General features: G+C 42.0%; 1 protein-coding gene across 1 annotated transcript in view; it reads right to left on the bottom strand.

The window, feature by feature from the left end:
- Positions 1 to 10200: 10200 nt before the first annotated feature.
- The window catches only part of LOC134436014 (sodium/hydrogen exchanger 3-like), a 32936-nt gene continuing 19819 nt past the window's right edge, over positions 10201 to 23317 (bottom strand). The window contains exons 6-16 of the mRNA XM_063185044.1: positions 22455 to 22675; positions 20902 to 21104; positions 19608 to 19697; positions 19245 to 19315; positions 18573 to 18702; positions 17445 to 17599; positions 15459 to 15582; positions 14441 to 14605; positions 13981 to 14035; positions 13371 to 13472; positions 10201 to 12416 (exon numbers count right to left, since the gene is read on the bottom strand). Of these exons, the coding sequence (XP_063041114.1) occupies positions 12130 to 12416; positions 13371 to 13472; positions 13981 to 14035; positions 14441 to 14605; positions 15459 to 15582; positions 17445 to 17599; positions 18573 to 18702; positions 19245 to 19315; positions 19608 to 19697; positions 20902 to 21104; positions 22455 to 22675 (1603 nt within the window). The 3' untranslated portion in view covers positions 10201 to 12129. The remainder of the gene's footprint in view (positions 12417 to 13370; positions 13473 to 13980; positions 14036 to 14440; positions 14606 to 15458; positions 15583 to 17444; positions 17600 to 18572; positions 18703 to 19244; positions 19316 to 19607; positions 19698 to 20901; positions 21105 to 22454; positions 22676 to 23317) is intronic.

The following is a 23317-nucleotide window of genomic DNA, read 5'->3' as shown; positions in this document are numbered from 1 at the left end:
AATATGTTTCAGTAAGGCCTGAGAGAATGGCTCGATGGCTGGATGACTGTATAATATGGTGCTCTCTATTTGCCTTGGGATCTGATATCGTTATGAGTGTCATGATATCGCAGCCACTAAACTCACAGAAACGCAGAGAAAAGTTTGTGCGTTTCATATTTTTAATTTGCCAATGGAGCAACTTTGCAGCATTATCTGTGTTGCTCTTGAGATTTTTCGGTTGTTGTCCGAGGTGCAAGGGTGTACTTTTTTTGCTTTCACTTTGTGCTCGGAACAGAAGAAGAGAACTTACTGTCGAACCATTGAACTGTTGAACCAATGGCAAGTAGGAACGTGCTATCGGAGCAGATACAGTATCTTGTTGAGTCGTATTTACAGAGAGAAGACCAAGTGCCTGTCGATGGTGGAGGAAAGGAAATAGATTATATATATATATGAAATTTGAAAGATTTGTGGATATATATTTATTTATACATATATGGAGCCCGGCGTTGAAAGATGTTTCATATACCATCAAAAAGTACTATGAACAGAGTTTAAAAAATAGAAAGAAATGGCGGGATGTTGAAATATTATTTTCAAGTTTATTCAAACTGAATTTCTATGGAAAAAGAAAGTGAAGCATGGAGTAAGCTTTCGAAAAGCTGAAGGTATCGTGAGTCTTTCTGAAGGGAAGTGGTCCCACGTGCAAGTAACCCCAAATCCCCTCTCGCTGTTCTCACAGAAGGGGCTCATTCTCTTGCACTGTTTTAAAAAAAGCACGCCTTCATATTTCAGAGGTGGCTTCGGCATTTAAAAAGTGTCATGTTTTCTCAAATGGGCATTCTCTCTCTCTCTCTCACTCTCTCTCTCTCTCTCTCTCTCTCTCTCTCTCTCTCTCTCTCTCTCTCTCTCTCTCTCTCTCTCCCTCTCTGTCTGCATTTCTGCCTCTGCTTAGCATCCCCTAAGCAGACTACAACCAATGCCTCTGTCACTTCAGCGGTGTTGTGCTGGGACCAAACCATTGTGCCTGTCGGAGAGGGTGGAGGGTAGACTAAGCGAAGTGGCAGGGTGTGGATTTGAGTGGAGTGGAGTGGAGTGGCGGGATTTGATTTGGTGCTGGATGGGAATCTAGTTGAGAGACGAGTGGGCTACGGTTTCAGCACTCCAGTCATGTCACCTGTATACGGGGGGATGGAAAGGGTGGGGGGGGGGCGGAGAGATTTCTCCAAGAATGTCTCTCCAAGCTGTAAAGTGTCTCTAGAACTTTCCGAAACATGTCCCACCACCACCCCTCCCCCACGTGTTTGTTTGTGTGTCTCTCACTGCCTTTTTATGTGCGAGATTGTGGTGCAGTAGCATGTCCTTCAATAGACTAGCCTGTCCATTAGCCAGAGTACCAAACTAGCTGCTAAACCTTTTCATAGTGATGTACTCTCACAAGAGTACTCTGCTCATGCGAAAAACAAGATGAAGTGCAACTGTTATACAAAGAAAACAAACAAAAAACAAAGTATGAAAAAAATGCAACTGCACTTAAGATATGTGTACATGTGTGCGTATATATATTAAAAAATGTGTGTGTGTTTGTGATGCAACACACACTCAAGGTGCTAAGATGTGCGGTACTGTGTTCAGAGGGACCTTTTTTTAAGAAAAAGAAGAAGAAAGTCTTCAGAGACGCCAGGAATCCTGGGTTTAGCGTGCGTGTCAGGGTCTTAACGACTGCCGGGTCTGCGTTTGAGTTTATGGAGATTGTTATTTCCCTCCTGGCCTGGTGGGGGCAGTATGTGCCTGTGTGTTCAGGGTGGCATGGAAAGTGGCATATGTATGTATGGCCTGTTGTCCCACCAACCCTAACCCCCCTAACTCACCTCAATGAGCAGAAGCCAACGCGTTACCAGCACCCGACTTTTTACTTGAAAGGAGTGTTTACTCGGCCCGTCGAGTGCCCGCCGTCGCATTGTCGTCAATAGCTACCACCTAGGGTTAGCTGCTAGCGTCGAGCTAGTCCATATTATATTACATGGCATGGGGAATGGGGTTGTCCTTTGGCTCTTGTCTATCTGTGAGACTTCAGAAACCGCCCTACGGAGGGTCAGGAACTCTCGTGTTGTCTTGTACGCTTTCCTTCTCTCTTTCTCACTCTTTCTATCTCTCACTCAATCTTTCTCTTTACTATCCACTCTTGTTGCCAGGGAAAATGGCCTTTGGAGCCCAGTAGGTGGGGCGTTGTATGTGAAGGGGCGGGATACTGTCTAATGTGTGGGCGGGGCATGTATTGACCCCTCCCTCTAGCTGTGATGTAACCTGGTCTCCTCAGAATCTTTTTCACTCAGAGTGCAATTATATTTCTATATTTAAAAGAAGAAGAATGAAATTATGTAATGCACACCACTTATTTTTGCTAACAACAAAAAATGATATGGATGACGTTAGATCAGAATTAATGAAATCAATATTGACGATAATGATATTAATATAAGACAATAATAATAGAGACTAATAATAATCAAGTTTTAAGTAATGCAATAGACTGTTGACGCATAGTCGTGTGTAGTCTTTTGGTTTGTGTGGAAGTGATGTCGTTTGTGAGGACTTGTGGGAAATGGTGTTTTCTGGGGGAGGGGAGGGGGACGATGGTGTTGACGGTTTGGGGTTCAGCTAGCTCCCCTCTTCCCCTCCCCCATCTCCTGTATGCTTCCCTTTCTCCTTCCTGTCATTTTGTTTTTTACCTTTTTTTTCGTCTTTGTTTTGTTCTCTTTTTTGTTTTTATGTAATAATGCTCCATTTCCAAAAGTAAAGAAAAAAGGAACGCTACAGAAAAAAAGCTTTTAACGTGAAAAGACTTGAGAAACCTGGAGATGAAAATAGCATGGAAATTATGTCAGTGTTATCTTTCAGACCGAGACTAGTCACACCACTCGTGTCAGTCTCTTAATTGCAAAAAAAAAGAAAGAATGAAAAGAAACATGCACTAATTGCCTCTTGGTGTCTTGAGATAATTTCAGACAAGACATGAATGTATTGTCTTTTTAGGTCACTGATTGGCATGTTGAAATCAGCTGAGGACATGTAGATTAACATCTGCAGCCAGGCAAGCCAGACTGCAACATCAGATGAATACTCTGGCACTGCACCGTTGGCCAAGCTGAAGTTCAGTTTATTTGCCCCGCGAGATCATTTAAAATGTTTATTACAGGTGGTCGCATACACCACTAATATATTGTAACATTATTGAACACGAGATTTGATGAGTCAAAGGAATATGAGTTGGCCCAGGCTGGTGTAACATCTCGCACTCGTATACAACAGAATATGTGCAACCACATTTGAACTACCATATTAGAATGAGTTTGTGAAATTGAAAAAATATGGATAAATATTGAGGTCAGTCCACGACTTTGTCACAGATTTAGAGTTTGGCCCACCGTGAAGGGTCACAGTGTCGTCAAGGGTCAATGTAGTGTTTTGAACTTTCTAAGTCCTTACCAATGACTCGCTACACAGATGCAAACCAGATGCACACACAGTGCTGTGTTTGAAGCACATATTTTGTGTCCTTTTGGATCAGCTCCATTGGTGCAGTGCTAGACCAACCTGTTGTTAAGGGTAATCTAGTTTGCTAGGCTAAATAGCCGTCGAGTTGTCCTCCATTTTGGTATTCCATCTGCATGCCTGCGCAGCCTAGTTTCTCTAAGATTCTAGAATGTGTCTTTGATGCCGTTGCCATGGCAGCCAGTGACATCCTTTGCCCTTCTGTGCCTCTGACATAATTTCCTGCTTAGAGTCCTTTCTCCTCTGTCCTTTTTTTAAATTCTCATCTGAAATTGAGAGAGAGGAGGGAGGAGAAGGATTTATCCTGAAAGTGAGTAGTTAAGTAGAATGTGCCTTTCCTGATGGTGCTGAAACACAAAAGTATAACTATTAATCCAAGAAAAAAAATGCTTTTACTCAAGAAAAAACTGTTTAAAGGGGGCATAACGAGCCTTGTCTACATGGATGAGTATATATTGATATATATGATATTCTGTATAGTATGTATGTGCGTGCGTGTGTATGTGAGTATCTGAGAAACGGAGAGAGTGGTGTACCTCTTTATATGCCAAGAACACGGGATGTGCGGATCATCGTCAAGGTGTCAGGACCAACCATGCTTGTAGGCAGAGCGGGCACCCGTGTGGCTCAGCACACACAGCTTGGCTTCTGCCAGTCAGATTCTTCTCTGTGGCCTCAGACAGTGGATTCCATGTGTCCGTGGAGAACATTGCATTTTTAGAACGGTTAGTTTTGCTGCAACGAGGCCGAGTTGTGAGTCTAGTGTACATTAACACTCTGCTGATCTTTACAACAAACAGAGTCTGTGTATGAGTGTGCCACACTGGCATCCGCCCATCTTAAATATGCAGTCTGTCATTCTAATCTAATTTATTCTACTAGCAAATTCAACACTCTTTTCCCCTCGCAGATATGTTTGTCTGTATGCTGTGTTACGTACGCACCGAATCGGTACACAGCCCTGTGTGACAATGGAGAAACAAGCGGTTTCAGCCAATGAACATGGTGCTTAAGGAGTTTTGAGGGGTGGATCGAGAAATTTGATTGGCTGTTTTTTTTCCCCCTGAAAGGTCAGACATCCAAGCAATCTTTTCATGTTTGAGAATCATGGACTGCATGTTTAGGAAGTACTTCAGACATCTCCAAAACCCTGCACCTGAGCTGACTGTTGGTTGCTGCATAATAACGAATTCATTAATAAGTAAAATAAAATAAAAGCGAGATAATAACGGTTAAATACTGCTTTTGATCACAGTATGATGCGCTGAAATCGCCTGCCTGATCATGAAAAACAAAAAACAAAATGTCCTATTTTAGAAAAAAATATATATGTAAAGATTGTTTTGTTGTTGTTGTTTTTGTCTTAACACTTATCTGACTTAGGTCTTTCCTTGAGCCTTTTATTTGGTTGTCCTATTTAATTGTTATTTTAATTAAAATATATATGTAAACAAAAACTGCTTCCTGTGTTTTCTCTTGTTTTAAATGAACTTCTCTTCACGTGGATGATGTTCTATATTGCACTCTCGATCTCTCATGCTTTCTCTCTGTGTGTCTTGTTTTCTCTCTCTCTCTCTCTCTCTCTCTCTCTCTCTCTCTCTCTCTCTCTCTCTCCCTCCTGTGGGTTGACTAAGGGTGGGGATTGAACCTGCAACCGTCTGATGTTCAATCCAACTCTCGGATAATGGTCCTGCTTAATAGGGGAAGGGGATAACTCCTTATTTACCTTTAACACCTGTGCCTGCTTATCATGAGTGTGTATTTTTTTGTGAAACGGTGGAATGTCCCGGTTTTCATAGCATTAGATTAAAATCCATGTGCTATGTGAGGGTTCTGGCAGGGGGGCGTTTTTGGGTGGTTGTAATGCTGTGAAAGGGGAACGGCAGTTCATGTATGAAATATGGTCCTATACATTTACTTTGCAACCTGATGTGGAAAGGGGATAGCATTAGGCCTACAGTTCTTTACACTTAGCTGACGCTTTTATTCAAAGCAACTCGGATATTTCAGAGAATTGATTACAGTCCCTTGCCCAATGTGTGGTCATGTGTCTTGCTCAAGGGCACATCAGCTATGGAGGGAGGAAGGGATTACTAAGGGTGGGGATTGAACCTGCAACCGTCTGATGTTCAATCCAACTCTCGGATAATGGTCCTGCTTAATAGGGGAAGGGGATAACTCCTTATTTACCTTTTAACACCTGTGCCTGCTTATCATGAGTGTATCAGAACACACCCCCCTCTCTCTCTCTCTCTCTCTCTGACCCCATGGACATACAAGTGTACACATTCACATGATGGGGGGTAGGGGATAAAGTAGGTCGTAGGTCACTAATGAGTGACTTTCGAGGACCCTCTCGAAAACGAGATTTTTATCTCAAGAGGCTATCCTCCAATAAAGAAATTTGAAATTAATGAAACGAAGCATACCACCACTACAGTTTGCTTGTTCCCAAGGTACCCAATTTGGTTAACGTGTTCATAGGGTGACCAAACGTCCGTATTTCCTGGTACATGTCCTGATTTTAGAGCGTGTCCTGGTCGTCCCGGTGTATGGTGGAATGAAATGGTGGAATGTCCCGGTTTTCATATCATTAGATTAAAATCCATGTGCTATGTGAGGGTTCTGGCAGGGGGCATTTTTGGGTGGTTGCAATGCTGTGAAAGGGGAACGGCAGTTGATGTATGAAATATGGTCCCGCTAAAACAAGGACAGCCTAAAAAGGATCTTACTGAATATTTAAATATAATCCTCAAATTAAATTGTCTTATTCTGAGTAACTTTTTCTGAGTTTTAAATGCATTAAAAGTCCTTTTTCAATGGTCATTTAATTGGCATGGTCAAACCTTTAAAGCCTGACGCATCATATATGATGCATTTTATATCTCAAAACCTTAACAGAGTTTTGATTTATGCTTATTTTTTTTACATTTCTTATGATGGACCAATACTGAGGCAAATCCCAAGAAATTTGAATTTTCTGTCTATGCTTTCATGGTGCAGGTCTTATTTAAAATGTTTATGCATTTTGGACACCTTGTAGAGAAGACTGGGTACATGTGAAGAGTACATGTGAAGTAGTCTACTGTAAATGGCTTGAAAGGTTAAAAGTAGATGTTTTTCATTCATAGGCTATTCATTCATTCATTCACCGTATGCGCATGTCTTTGTCAACGTTTACATTAGCGACACTTTACTGTGGGACTGACACTTCGAGGTTTCAGGGTGTCTGATTTTTTACATCGCCTAGTCAGTATACACCGCCAATCAGATTTATTAAACAAAGAAAAAACTTAAGATAGATACACGTTATAAGACAAATGTTATAATTAACAGACTAAATATAACATAAGAGTGCTTTTAAAATAATATAGGCTATGTGTGCTTTTTTATTTATTTTATTTTTTGTCCAGTCTGAAAATACAAAAGGTTCAGCCACAGTGGCGGGGTTGAGCGTGCTGTCTGATTAGCAGTGCCGTGCGTATACTAGCACTGTAGATTAATGGTGCATATACTAGCACATATTGATATTGAACGTGATCCATCGATGGCATTGTCCTCAACGTTGATTGACGTGCTGCCCTGCCTGCTGACTCAACTTGCTTGCTGTCTATATCGACGGTCCTGTGTGACGTTGTCCCTACGTATCATCTGTTCTACTCGCCGTGCGTCCTCTCTTCGGCACTGCCCCATGCTGCGCCCGGGTCTGGGTCTTGCGGGACTCGAACCCGGGTCGCCTGCGTGGTGAACAGACGCGCTAACCACTACGCCACCGTATCCGAACCCAATGAGAAAAGTTCCATGGGTTATTTAACCATGACACCTATCAATTGTGCCGTGCGTCATAGCGTTCCAAATGGCCTGCTGGCTTGGAACGCGTTTGAGCGCAAAATAATGCAGCCCGTTACGGGCCCATTATTTACTTCCACTGCATAGGATAGGCTAACATACACTTTTCTTAACATACACTATAACTATGACCCCTATCAATTGTGCCGTGCGTCATAGCTTTCCAAATGGGGCGCTGGCTTTGGAGCGGTTTTGGAGAGCTTTAGACCGCTTGCGCATGTGAGTGCAAAATAATGCAGCCCGTGATCAGAGATTCTTTAAGTATATCTCTCTACTCTCTCTGTCGTTATATACTTCCACTGCATAGGATATATCGGCCAAACATGCACTTTTGTTAACATATATTTAATATAACTATGACCCGTATCAATTGTGCCGTGCGTCATAGCTTTGCAAATGGGGCGCTGGCTTTGGAGCGCTTTTGGAGAGCTTTAGACCGCTTGCGCATGTGAGTGCAAAATAATGCAGTCCGCCACTGGCGAGCCTATAATTTGCCGTCATTGCATATATTAACAAACACAAGCACTTTGCTACTTCGTATTTAAGGGCAAAATTATCATAGTCATCATAGGGTGTCTATTATCAATTTGGTGTGGCACTTTGACACCTGGAGCTGTAAGGCCGAGGTCCATTACTTCTCTCACACATCCTTGTTTTGACATTGCGTACTCACCTGACATGATGATAATCCTCCAACACACTGATGGACAAAAATGTTACATAGCCTAGTTGTATGAATAAATATTTATTTTACAACAATTTACGCAAAATGTTGTAACAAAAGGAAAATTGGAAGGGGGGGGGGGTATTCAGTAGTGATGATCACATCTGATCAAATATCAACAACCCGAACCAATAATCCTCAGATTAAATTGTCTGACAACTTTTTCTGAGTTTTAAATGCATTAAAAATCATTTTTCAATGGTCATTTAATTGGCATGGTCAAACCTTTAAAGCCTGACGCATCATATATGATGCATTTTATATCTCAAAAACCTTAACAGAATTTTGATTTATGTTTATTTATTTATTTATTTATTTTGCATTTCTTATGATGTTATTCTTATGATGTGATTCTTATGGACCAATTCTGAGGCAAATCCCAAGAAATTGGAATTTTCTGTCTATGCTTTCATTGTGCAGGTCTTATTTAAAATAAATGTGTATGCATTTTGGACACCTTGTAGAGAAGACTGGGTACATGTGAAGAGGTAGTCTACTGTAAATGGCTTGAAAGGTTAAAAGTAGATTTTATTTCATTCATAGGCCATTAATTCATTCACCGTATGCGCATGTCTTTGTCAACGTTTACATTAGCGACACTTTACTGTGGGACAAGGCTCAGTTATGCTTCCTACTTGTGCCACAGAGTGAGCTTGACGCAGCCATGATGCAGTTAATTCTTGTTTATGCCCTGTTTTGAAGCACGGTCTGCGCGATGTCATTCCACGCTGAAACTGCCTTCAATACAAAGAGTAAACTAGACGTGTCGGTTGTTTTTTAGCATCACAGACTCGACGAGAATGAAAATGAAACATTAAATCTTTATATCACGTGCATGTTTGATCGCACTGGCAGCCACAGTAGTAGTTTGGAACAAAGAAGTGGCTCATTTGTCGAGGACGAAGCGGAATGTTTCCTCGACCTCGGAACCACTGTTCAACTGTCCAAATAACTTCAGCGTCGTAACTTGCAAGCGCATGTGTTGTCGTTGGTTCGTGTAAATAAATCAAACAACAAAGCACGGGCAACTTATTTAATGAAGAGCTCACAGTCCGTAGACCGACGAAGGTTAGAACAAGGAAGTAGCGCTTGTTCTCGACACGAGGACAGAGCAGGCTGGTCGAGAGGACCAATCAGAGACCTATTTTCGCCCTTTCACGCCGTCGCTCCCTGCGTCGAGACACAATTTTGGGGAGGTGCCCCAGAGTACCTGCGTGATGGGGGGGGCTTCACTACGTTAACTGCGCGGCTCACTGCATCATGATGCAGTGACGCTGATCTCGAGGCATCCACCCTTGACTCTACTGCGAGGTTTCAGGGTGTCTGATTTTTTACATCGCCTAGGCAGAATACACCGCCAATCAGATTTATTAAACAAAGAAACAACTTAAGATAGATACACGTTATAAGACAAATAACAGACTAAATATAAGATAAGAGTGCCTTTAAAATATATATATATATATGCTTTTCTGCTGGCTTGGAACGCGTTTGAGCGCAAAATAATGCAGCCCGCTACGGGCCCATTATTTACTTCCACTGCATAGGATAGGCTAACATACACTTTTCTTAACATACACTTAATATAGCTATGACCCCTATCAATTGAGCCGTGCGTCATAGCTTTCCAAATGGGGCACTGGCTTTGGAGCGCTTTTGGAGAGCTTTAGACCGCTTGCGCATGTGAGTGCAAAATAATGCAGCCCGTGATCAGAGATGCTTTAAGTATATCTCTCTACTCTCTCTGCCGTTATATACTTCCACTGCATAGGATATATTGGCCAACATACACTTTTGTTTAACATATATATTTAATATAACTATGACCCGTATCAATTGTGCCGTGCGTCATAGCTTTGCAAATGGGGCGCTGGCTTTGGAGCGCTTTTGGAGAGCACCTGGAGCTGTAAGGTCCATTACTTCTCTCACACATCCTTGTTTTGACATTGCGTACTCACCTGACATGACGATAATCCTCCAACACACTGATGGACAAAAGTGTTACATAGCCTAGTTGTATGAATAAATATTTATTTTACAACAATTTACGCAAAATTTTGCAACAAAAGGAAAATTGGAAGAGGGGGGGGCATTCAGTAGTGAAGATCACATCTGATCAAATATCAACAACTCGAACCCGGGTCGCCTGCATGGTGAACAGACGCGCTAACCACTACGCCACCATGTCCGAACCCAATGAGAAATGAGCGTTTGAGCGCAAAATAATGCAGCCCGCCGCCAAGGGCCCATTATTTACTTTGACTGGATTTATATGGCATACACTTTACTACTTTGTATTCAAGGGCAAACGTATCATCATAGGGTGTGTATTAGCAGTTTGGCGTGACACTTTGACACCTGGCAGGTCCATTCATCCTTAATCACACCGCCCTGTTGTTGACACCACGTTTTCACCTGCGCAAAAATGGATCGATTTGTTTGTGAATAAATATTTATTTTACAACAATTTACAGTAGATTTTGTAACAAAAGGCAAATTGAAAGATGGAGGGAAAGATTTAAGTAATAATAATCACATTTGTTCAAATATCAACCACAATGCATGGATTATAGTGAAACCAAAAGATCCTTGCCCAGTCTGAAGTAGGCTAAATTGATTTCAGCAACTCAAATAAATATCAACATAAAAATGTACTGTATTTATGCTTGATGTGCCCGAATAAATATTAGTGCTAACACTGCAACACTGCAACAATGCTATTTACAGGTGAAAATGCACTTTTATGAAAAAGATACTCAGAAGTAGGTCTTATACACTTTCGAGGACAGAAGAACATGGCTCACTTGGTCATCTCACATTTTGACATATTACATAATACAGTTCAGTGCATGATACATTTTCACATTTTTCCTTCAAGGTGGATCAGACAGAAAAGGGAATGAAGAGGTGAATTTGTCTTGGATAGCTTAATGGTTGACTTGTTTAACAAGACATTAAATAAGCTTAGATCTTGATTCAGCCATCAAGCCTGAAAGCAGACATTTATTTGCTCTAGATTGGGCTACACCGTGGCAACTGCATTGACATTGAACGGCTCTACTCGAGTAATTATTGCATAATTTTGATTGATGTCCAATCAAACTACCCAGCCAGACAGCGGCCTCACTATCTGGATTAGCCACCAAAGGATTGAGGCAGTGGTAGGCTGGGGAGAATGACTAGGAAAGAGTAAGGGGATACCACTAAACTCTTCAGGATTTAGTTATACAGAATCCTCCCTGAGGTTGTACTCAATATCACTGAGGTCCTGTCTGCCCTACAAAAGCAAAGTGCAGTAACTAAAAAAAAAGGTTTTAAAAATGTTGGTATTAGGTTGGATATTGTAGTTACTGTCAATTTGACATAGCAATATCTCTAAAACGGGACACATTTGGATCATAAGGCGTTGTCACAAAATAAAGGAGGTGTTAAGAAGACCATTTTCAGTATAAATTCAATTTTCACAAAATATGTACATAGTTACTGCACTTTGCCTTTGGAGGGCATCTGTGGTAAATGCTACTGGGGAGATCTCCATGACTGTATTTACTGTAGGCAGGGCAAAGGGCACACCCACATACAGAGATGTCAATCCCGGGTGCAGAATAGTAAAAACACTGCCACAAATTTGATCCAACCAGCTATGAATCAGTTCATAATGACTATTCGAGACAGGTAGGCCAGGGGGGTGATATGGTGGACAGTGCTTATGCATCATACTGCACCATGCCATAAGTGGGCAAACAGCCCAAGTTCGAATGCAGCCAGGGTCATTTCCCGACCCTACCTCATCTGTGCCCCACTCTCTCCCGGGCCATTCTTCACTGCCCTGCCAAGAAAGGTTAACACCCCCCCTAGTTACTCTGTGAAGTCGGCTTACTTGGGAGGGGACTGTGGCAGGGTTTTTACTTCTGAATTGGGGCTTTTGACACTTTTGCCTACATGTTGGCCCTGCCCTGTCCTGTCCTGTCCTGGAGAGCTGGTGTGGCGGGGTGGTGGTGGTGGTGGAGGGAGCCCCCCTACATGTTGGTCCCGTCCTGGCGAGGCCGAGGGGGGCTGCTGCTGTCCTCGGGGTCCTCCTGCACGGCCAGCACGTCGGCCATGGCGAAGGAGTCGTTGGAGCGCGTGCTGACGCGCAGCGGAGCCAGGCGGCGGAGGTTGCTGGGCGTCCAGGGCAGCCGCCGCTGAGCACTCTGGGAAGGCGCCACGCCACTGGCGTCCGTCGCCGCCTGGTCCAACCAGGGAGGGTTGCGCATCGGAGGGGGCGTGTCCATCTCGGGCATGAAGGCGGGGTTCTCGATACCAGCTGAGGAAGGAGCAGAGGAATCATCGAAGTCAGTCAACTTTATTGTCAATTCTTTATGAACTAGACTTACAACCAGGGCTCTAAATTAACACCAGCCAACCTGCCAAATGCTGTTGACATTGCAGTTTGGCTGGTAGAAAACACCAACTTACTAGCCACTTTGACCCATTATTGAGTGTGTGTTTGGCCATTTTGCCTGGTGATGAAAAAAGTTGATTTAGTTACAACCAAATCAAAATGACACACGTACAGTGCAAACATTGATTCATTTGACACTTTATATATGCATTACACACTTACAGGACGTCTCTTTGAGTGCAGGTACCTCAAGTAACTGTGAATGTGTTTGAATTGCCCTTTTATAACTGGGCAGAACTGCCTTTTACACTACCTTTTTTTAAAAATACATGAATTGATGAAGGTTCCCTTCTTCAAAATACCGTATGTATGTATTAATTCCTAGCTTGGGAAATCCCATGCTGCTTTGAACAATCATTCCGATCTGAAAGACAGCATGGAGTCTACACTCAGCGAGGGTACCAGATCATGGTCCCTGTCTCTCTCCCATCAGAGAGCAGGGAGGCGTGGAATGGCAATAACTGCTGTTTGTTTGAATAGATACAACTGAGCCGATTGGCTATGACTACGTATGCCAAATGATAGACATTCGTAAGTCGTAACGCCCAATAAACAGTGGTGTAGTCTACTTTTTCATGGTGGGTATACTGTATATTTGAGCATTTTTTGAAGTGGGTATACTGTATATATTTGTGCTATTCAAAATAAAGGATCAATCAATTTTAAGTGGGTATACTGAAATCCCTGAAATTTAGAAGTGGGTTTACTCCGTATACCCGCGTTCTACGTAGACTACACCACTGCCAATAAACAGCCGTCGTCAATCGTAAACCACAAACCACACACACGTATGGGATTTACAGGTCTCTGCTGTACCTCCAGCTGTGTATACGCTCCTGAAGTTGTATGGAGCTGCCGTGGCCCCCTCTCCTCCTCCAGATGCACTGTCTCCTTCGGATGACGCAGAGAACTCAAAGTCTGCACCGGAAAAAGCAAAATGAAAGTCGTGAACACACTTTGAATTGTTAGACAAAAACACTGGTGTGTTATGGCAGAACATTCTTTTTTTCTTTATTTGCGATGCTTTGAGCATGCTCTTATTGATGATTCCTGTAAATCAGTGTTCAAAATCAAAATCTGGAACAAAGTTGAGGGCCGAACTCAATAGGCCCCTATATATTTTTTTAAATGTTCTGTTAAAATTGAGCGTGCATGCACTTAATACTCATAGTTACATTTCACATACACTCTTTCCCATCATATGTGGTAGTTGAAATGTGTCTACACATCCTGTGGCATGTCAAATTCCATGCTCAAGTTTTGTTACGCTATATGTATGCATTAATGGTGTACTGTATGTGGGCTAACTGTAATACACATTTGAAATTATCACGCGGGCCGAATAATGACTCAGTGGGCCAGATTTGGCTCCTGTCTGTGCCTGAGTTTGACATCCCTGCTGTAAATAGTAGAACAACACACTCACCTTCATCCCCGTAAGGGTAGCTTTGGTTTGCATCTATGTGTTTTCCATTGGCCATCTGCAAATAGACCAAATTACTAGCTTACAAGTCGTCTTAAATACAGACGTAATACGAAACTTGAAATGTGAAACGCATTGTTTTTTAATGAATATTTCATGCCATTTCTGTGTGTCAAATGCTTAAGCAAAGAATCTTGTATTAGAGTAAGATACATCAAGCCCGTTCTTTTCCTTGATCCATGTGACGGCAGGTGAACGTCCCTTCAAGAGACCTTAGGTTAGGCACATCTTGTGCATGCCGCAACCAAACACCACAGAAAGTGAAGAAGAAGCAGGGGACAACGCCCCCTTACAGTAAGAGACCAAACTTGAGCACACTCCTTTGCTTTGGGTGGGCGAAGTTTGAATGATCTTTCTCTAATAGAAGATTATTTGGGATAAGTGTCTGGTGGTGACCTCTGACCTTTTGCTTGGGAGGGTGCTTGGTGATCCTCTTGGCGGGCGCGGCGCCCATCTTAGCCGACTTGAAGGAGTCCAGCCGGCTGCGCATGGTCCTCTGGAAGATCTCCTGCACCTCCCCCTCGCTCTGGTTGATCGTGAAGTTGCTCCTGCTGTACTTGTGGCGATGCTGGTAGGAGTGCAGAGAAATACAGATATGAATGGATGGATGGATGGATGGATGGATGGATGGATGATGGATGGAAGGATGAATAAATGACTGAATGACTGAATGACTGAATGAATGAATGAATGAATGAATGAATGAATGAATGAATGAATTAATTAATTAATGCATGAATGAATGAATGAAAAAAGGGCAAAAGTGAAAAGGACACCTGATGGCAGAATCCTAGAAAAACATATGTTTTGTGCCTATATACTATTACTCTCATTACCATGGATACTGACCCTTTGCGTTAGTTTACATTTCCTTCCAGATCAATAAAATATCTACTCTGCTCTTCTTGACTAGTACAATGTTCAAACCGTATATTTTTTCTGCTGAGGTGTTGGCTGCAGCAGATGGTATACTTAAGCCATGCAGGAAGTCAACTATTAAGTTCACATTTTAAAAGCATACATATTTGAACTGTATGTAAAATACAGTAGATTGCTATTCTCAATCCTATGAATACTGCTCACTTGCATTATTTCTGCTTTTGGTTAAAAATGAATGAATGAATGAATGAATGAATGAATGAATGAATGAATGAATGAATGAATGAATGAATGAATGAATGAATGAATGAATGAATGAATGAATGAATGAAAAGAAAAAGAAAGGGGGATACTAAACAAGAAAAAAGAGACAAGATGGTGTGTGTATGAGTGTGTGTGTGTGTGTGTGGGGGGGGCGGGGGGTCATGTTGAATGTCAATGTTTGGTTTGTTTATTGCGTTATTCTCTGGATAATGACTATTGTCCCTTTCCATTGGTTTTGCTCATGGTGGATAAAAAGAAGTCGAATGCTAAAAACGTACATGTTTTCTGCTCCTGTAGAGATGCTCCTGCAGTAAGTGGTGGGCGTTGAAGGCTTCACTCTCCCTCTGGCCCTGGGTGTCCTGCTCGTAGATGTTCAGAGACACCGATGGCACCGTGTCATGTCTGAAAGAGACAAACCTCATAAGCAGGGCTGGATTAAGATGACCTGGGGCCCCTAGGCTACAGGTGGCTGTAGGGCCCCCTGGATACCAAATTTTTATGACAAATTTACATAGACAGTGTCATAATTACGAGCTAGGAATTATGGATAACATACTAACTCTACTTAACATGACATGAATTTTTCAGTATTGCATCTTGCCATAATTGCAATTTTTCACTTATGACCAATCAGGGGCCCCCTGGCTGATGGGGGCCCCTAGGCTGCAGCCATATCTAGCCTGTGTGTTAATCCGGCCCTGTCCATAAGGCACACAAGGGCAAGCTGCATTTCTCTCAGGTTCTTTCACAAATTACAATATGGAGTCAAAGATCACCACTTTTCTGCGTCAAGTAACTAAACTAAAACAATGAAGAAAAAGTGTTCTATCTGTCTGTGCAAATTGTAGCCTAAACTTGAAAAATGGAATTAACCCCAAATATGGAAATTGAATTGTCTCTTAAGGGCTTGTTGTGCCAGCAATAACGACAATGATAGTCTGTTTCACCAAGATCCTTCCAGTGTCACATATTCCATTCCGCATATTCCAATGATTTGATTTTACATGTCTGATTCAGCCAGGTGATTGGCTGGTTGAATGATCACCTGGTTGAATTGGATAGGTAAAGCAAGGTCCGTTTTTGAATACTGTAGGTGGCCCTAGATTGCAACTAATGATTCCATTTTGCCCATCACTGCCCATGGACAGGCAGTTCTCAGAAGATTGATCAACAAGTGTCTCACAAATACATGGGTTTGCCGTGTTTGTAAACACAATGTTTTGAGGAGGTGCAAGACACTGGCAGCCAACCATGTGAGCTTATTTTTTGACCGACAGTGGTTTCCAACAATCAGAGGCTGAGTTGTGCGCAGCTAGTTTCGCGCAGTCGGGAGAAAACTAAAATGTAGAACCCATGTATACCACTTTGTACAACTGGACTTAATCAAATTTAGTTTGACAACACGTTCCTGCAGCACACTGTTAAGGTCAACCTTCACGCCCGTTTTAACTCCGAGTACAAAGTGAAATAGTTTGAAGTAATAATATTGCTATCAGGGTACCCCCAGCTATGGACTCTCTAATGGTCCATGCAGTGGTGGTGGTGTTGATGTTGGATGCGCTTCCGTTAGCAAGCAGCATAGGGTTGCCAACTGTCCCTTGAAGTACGGAATCGTCCCATATTCAGAAACAAAAGTACGGTTCCGTATTGAGCTGAAACGGGACAAAATTTGTTTAAAATGAAAGGAAATTGCATCTAAGACATACACAATTTAATGGGGTAAGACCCCCAAACCCCCCACACGAATGAGGCGCCCCTATTTTTGGCAACCCTTAAGCAGCCCCAATGACAGATTGCTGCACGGCCCTACCAGACCCAGGTCCAGGGGCCCTGAAGTCCTAGCCTCCGTACAAGGTAAAACATTTACTTATTTCTGATAATTAATTCTGACATTGTGTTAAAATTGCATTTTTAACTGCCTTCTTTGTAACATTTCTCATGGGAGAAAACCCAGAACGCTCCACAACAGCCGAACCCCCTCTAACATCTTCAGTAAACACCCAAATCATTTTGAACCTCACAATGTCATGGAGGGGGGCTTTTCTTGTTGTCTGGCCCAGGGGCCCATGGAGTTATAATGTGTCCCTAGGCACCACAGTGGTTATGTTGGCTCTCCTGGGGTGCATTTCTCGAAACCAAAGTTGCTTTCTACATTGGCTACTTTGTTGTTTTCAATGCATTTTCCCATTGGCAACTACCGAAGTTGCTAACAGGCTAACAACTTCTCTTTTGAGAAATGTACCCCTGGTGTGTATACTACTCACATGATTGAGGACATGGGCACTTGGTTGTTGTAGTCCGCGTCCACGGTGATGTCTGGCATGTCATCCATGTCGGCGCCAAACTTCTTCTTGAAGTTGACTTGGGCGTCGTCTTCTTCAGCGCTGCGGACGAATGCCAGAGAGCCCCTGCGCTCACCCTGCACACCAAAGAGGGAGTTATTATTTTATTAGCTATTCAACAATGTGATTACAGTATCTTTAAATGACTGCACTTTCGTTCTTTCTTGTGTACAAATATAATGCTCACCACTCTGCCAGTGGAATGTTGTACTAGTAATTGAAAAGACTTAACTGCCGTAGTCATACACTACTATGACATTAGGTTAAACAGAGTCTTTAACATATTTTGACATGGTCTCTGCCATTCTGGTAACAGCAAATGTACAAGGGCTAAGTTTCAAAATCATTGTTTGTTCAGCCAATATACCTGCTGAAATGTAAATAGAATATAATACACTTTGACATGAATGTTATCTTCACAAACTGAAGGTGATGAGTTCAATGTTCAACAAAGCCGCTTTTGCACACCTCTGTAGTTGGGCAGGTGCGTAGGATGTTATCCCAGCAGGGTTGTCAGTCAAGTGCAAAGAAATCCTGCACACTGTCCATTCCACCAACAAACTTTAATACGTTTCGGTCATCCGACCTTCTTCAGGTAAAGTTAGTTCAATGTTGCCTGAGCCTGTATGTACAGTATGTGTATCCACTCACTTCTGAGTGTGATTGTTGTATTTTATTTTAGTGGGTTAGCATGACAGATAGAAGAATCACATACAAGAATCACACTAGAGGCTTTTCTACAAATAAAATGTATGGATCACTTCTCTCGTAGCCTGATTATAATTGACTTTCAAATCTCTTCGAGACTTGGTCTGACCAAGAGCATAATGATTAACGTTTCCCAAATGGCATGGTTGACCCGTCTCCCTAGGTTTGCTAGGGCCTATTGGTTGATTGGTGTCAGACAAAGTGGTTGGAGTTCCTGTTTTTTTGGGAGATCAGAAACAATGTTTGCATTGCTCTTGGCTTGACTAGTTCTCTCTCACCTGAAGACCTTGTAAAAAAAAAGTTTGGAGCTGAACACACTTTCTGAAAAAAGACTGCACTCACCTCTTGGACATAGTTCTTGGCATCCTCCAGGTTGAGCTTGTGGAAGACGCTGAAGAGGTAGTCATTGGACTTCCTGGGCTTGGGTTTCATCAGGAGCCAGGAGATATACTTCTCCTCAAACCGCTTCCACCTAGTGGAGAGAATCCGTACTTTTTGGTCTTTTTAGACTTTATTTAGTGACAGGACAGAAGAGAGAGAGTGAGAGAGGAAATGTTTTTGGGGAGAGAGAGAGACAGGGAAGGGTCGGCAAAGGACCCGGGTCGGAATCGAACCTGGGTTGCGGGCGATGCAGCCCAGTGTCCTACCGTTAGAGCCACGGAACTCATACTAATACTTACTGTACATTTTACACCAGGTGTGTTTATCCCCAAGGTTGGGAAATCCCAGATGCTTTGCATAATCGTTCCGATCTGAAAGATCTCACTTCTGATATGGTCTAGGGTGAACAACCAGGCAGTATATCCCCCTCTAAGTCTAAAGATTTAATTGTATTGCAGGCTCATATACTTTGAAACCATTAAAAATGAAAAGAACTGTTGAAAAAAAACCTACTAAATTGCATCTAAAAACACGTCGGAGATGGAGTCATATATTAGAAATATACAGTATATATATATATCAAGTACAATAACAGTTTATATTATATATATATTGGTCTTTGCCCCAACTTACCCTCTGGTCCACCAGTTGTCTCCTATTCTGCCACAGACGTCTTCAACAGCGCACAGGATGTGGTCGAAGGCCTAGGGAGTCACATTGACAATACTTCAACAAATCTTCACAAATATAACCCTAATATGATCCAATTCCGATAGTAAATGTCGTGATATGAATGCCCAACTTGCAAACTCCAACTCCCATTGTCATTGTGACTCAGCACAAATTACATTTCATTTAAATTAAACTTTTTTTTAAATTCCAAATTGTGAAGTGTTTACATAGTGTTTTCAAAGAAGAATTAATTCATTTTCAGTCAGAATTAAATCGAGTTCATTCAGAATGAAACGTCCCATGAAAACGAAGCCATAGACTCACCCTGTTGTTAACCTTCTCCACCAGCTTGAGGTCCTGAGCAGCCGCTCGCTTCACCTTCAGCCACTGCACCAGAGGCTTCATAGTGATGCCCTGACCAGAAAGAGCACAGAGAGAGGAATAACATCAAACAATATTCATGATGTGAAATCTAGAAAAGCCTTAACCATAAGGAACAGAGTAACAACATCAGACATGGAACAAGAAATACTGATGAAATAAAATATTAAAATCCCCTATCCATAAAGAACACAGAGGAACAACATGAAACATGGAACAACAAATTGCTATGATAGGCTATAAAATATAAAAAGGCCCTGACCATAAAGAAGAGAGATGAACAACATGAAACATGGAACAAGAAATATAATTGAAATAAAATAATTAGGGGGAATATGGCAAAGCTCATATATGCGCCTTCTCGGGTGCAATGGGGTGTCTGTACTGGGCCTCTACGTAATCCTATTTTATTATTACATAACCCCTTTTCTGTGGCTGATGAGGACAAATTACCAGGAGGTGTGGTGTCACCTGTAGGATGACAGTGAAGTAGTAGATGATGATGAAAAAGGTCAAAAATTTCATCTATTTTACATGTTTTATTTTATTTCATTTTATTCTATTTCATTTTCTATTATCCATATTATTTACTCTGGCTGATGAGGACAAATGACCAGGAGGTGTGGTGTCACCTGTAGGATGACAGTGAAGTAGTAGATGATGCTATATGTAATCTATTTTACATGTTTTATTTTATTTCATTGTATTCAATTTTATTATCTACGTATTACACATATTATTCACTCTGGCTGAGGAGGACAAATGAGCAGGATGTGTGGTGTCACCTGTAGGATGACGGTAAAGTAGATGACGATGAAATATGTCATCTATTTTACATGTTTTATTTTACTTCATTTTATTCCATTTTATTATCTACATATTACACATATAATTCACTCTGGCTGAGGAGGACAAATGAATAGGAGGTGTGGTGTCACCTGTATGACAGGGAAGTAGTAGATGATGATGAAATATGTCATCTATTTTACATGTTTTATTTTACTTCATTTTATTCCATTTTATTATCTACATATTACACATATTATTCACTCTGGCTGAGGAGGACAAATGAATAGGAGGTGTGGTGTCACCTGTATGACAGGGAAGTAGCAGGCCTAGATGATGAACTATGTAATCTATTTTACATGTTTCATTGTATTCAATTTTATTATCTACGTATTACACATATTATTCACTCTGGCTGAGGAGGACAAATGAACAGGAGGTGTGGTGTCACCTGTAGGATGACGGTAAAGTAGATGACGATGAGTGTGGTGCTGATCATGAGGTTCTTCTCTGGGATCTTCTCGTCGTTCAGCATGGTGGCCAGGCCGTACGCCACCGCCCCCCGCAGGCCACCGTACGACATGATCACCTGGTCGATCAGCTCAATGGGCACCAGCCGGTTCTTGTTTAGAAAGTACGTCAGGAAGAAGACACCTTTTGGAGAGAAAATGGGAAAATTCAAGATTCAAGATTAAAGAGTTTATTGTCATTGTCATTGAAGGCAACGAAATTATGTGTGGAGCAACCACATTGAACTTGAAAATACAGAGCACACAGTACAGGGTGTCCCAAAAGTGTACGTTATATTGTTTATAGATCATCGGGGAGCAGGTCGCTTTTAAAATGTGTTTGGTTTTCAAAGTGTGATAGAAATTAGAGACACCATTTTATTGTTTTATCTCCAACTGATCTCAAACTGACATCCATTCTGGTTCAGGCACTGCTGACAATGCAGAACATACACAATTCTCTTGATGTTTTTAGTTCTTTCATTTTCACTGGCTGCATGTACTTTTTTATGACTGTTTCAGGGATCAGGTATTCAAGAAAGGTATTCAGGTACAGAGAGAGAGAGAGAGAGAGAGAGAGAGAGAGAGAGAGAGAGAGAGAGAGAGAGAGAGAGAGAGAGAGAGAGAGAGAGAGAGAGAGAGAGAGAGATGTGGTACTGTAACAGAAGGGAGAGTTATAGTTTGGCAATGACAGGTGGCCCTGTATTCTTTATAAAGTAATACGCCTTAAAACTAGCAAATCTCTGAATGTCCTCACAAGTGTGCTGTGTCTGCTAAGGTAGACATGAAAAAGGTCTGCAAAGTGCACACTGTCTGAAGAAAGGCAATGTGGCCAGAAATGTTACACCACTGATGTTTTTTAAAACTTTTTTCAAAATATTTTGTCCAGGTTCAGCACTTGGCTTGTCCCAGAAAAATAAAGAAAGTTTGGATGCCCTCTTTTTCAATATAGGCCAGTGGTTCTCAACCTGTTATGAACAAACACCCCCATGTCCTCATCATAAGCCTGGCAACAACCCCCTCCCACCAGTATTAAAACATAAAATGGACTAATGTCCCTCAATGAATGAGCAGCCCCCACTCCCAGCTGTATCCTTTTCATGCCCCCCAAGGGCTCCCTAACGCCCCGTGGGAGCTGGGAAAGACTAATCTAAACAAAGTCCACCACCACCTAGCCTGATTATCATTGACTTTCAAATCTCTTCAGGATTTGATCTGACCAAGAGCATAAGAACTAACATTTCCCAAACGGCATGGTTGACCCGCCTCCCCTTGGTTTGCTAATGGTTGTTTGCTTCCCGACAAAGTAGGAGGAGTTCACGTTTTTTTGGGAGATCAGAAAGTTCTTGCGTTGCTCTTTACCTGACTAGAAGCAACGCAGAGGATGTTGCGTCACTAGGAGGGCACGGCCCGGCTAACCACCACAAGCACTTTCTCTGAAAAAATGTGCGCCTCCTTTTTGCTACTGGGCCTACAGGATGTTGTGTTTGCTTACCCATGAACCTGTATATGAGCACAAAGAAGACAGTCAGCAGGATGAAGCCAGTGTTCCACACCCAGACGGTTTTGTCGATGGCCGTCACCCCGAGGAAGACGAAGATCATGGTCTCAGAGCCGTTGGCGATCACCTTCATCACGTAACGCACCGTCGTCACCGAGCGCTCGTCCATGTTGGCATTGATGTACTTCTGGCAGCACACGCCGCAGAATGTAATACTGTCATGGAGAAAGAAAATATTAACCCCTTAGCATAGAGCCTATGCTATAACCCTACTGTCACCAAAATTGTAATGGCTGTCTTAGAGGACCAGTTCAGTCCATTTCAATAAGTTGTTGTATTGCTCACGCTACCCTTGACTTGTCAGTACCCGGTGATGCCACATTTTTCGGTTAAGCCCTTTCCGAGATATGAGCTATTTTAATGGGGGCAGCGTTTGTTTACATTTGAAAAAAAAAAAAAAACATAGGCCTTCTCCAAATATCCCAAGACCCCATCTGTAGTAAGAGGCTACGTTATAGTACATGACATATTCATAAGATCTAGTATATATTAGCAAGCAAGTATTTTGACCACATCGTCCATTTTATGCACATGTTCCAACTCCAATCGGTATGAGCATGAAAACCTATTGCATTTCAGCATTCAGCATATTGGTGATTGGTGTAAGGAGAGAGAGTATGATCTAAGGAGTCCTATCAGTTGTGCATATTATAATACCATAATTATTAGGTGAATTACAGGGTGAAATTACTAGGTAAAAGTACTGGCTTGATCTTGGTCTCTGTATGTTTTGGAGCAAGGATGAACCACACACTGATGATCCATTTTGATCCCTTTTGATCCCTTATTTTCATGAC

Source organism: Engraulis encrasicolus, chromosome 20, assembly GCF_034702125.1.
Source record: "Engraulis encrasicolus isolate BLACKSEA-1 chromosome 20, IST_EnEncr_1.0, whole genome shotgun sequence".
NCBI classification, from domain to species: Eukaryota; Metazoa; Chordata; class Actinopteri; order Clupeiformes; family Engraulidae; genus Engraulis; species Engraulis encrasicolus.
This window is presented reverse-complemented; position numbering and strand designations above follow the sequence as displayed.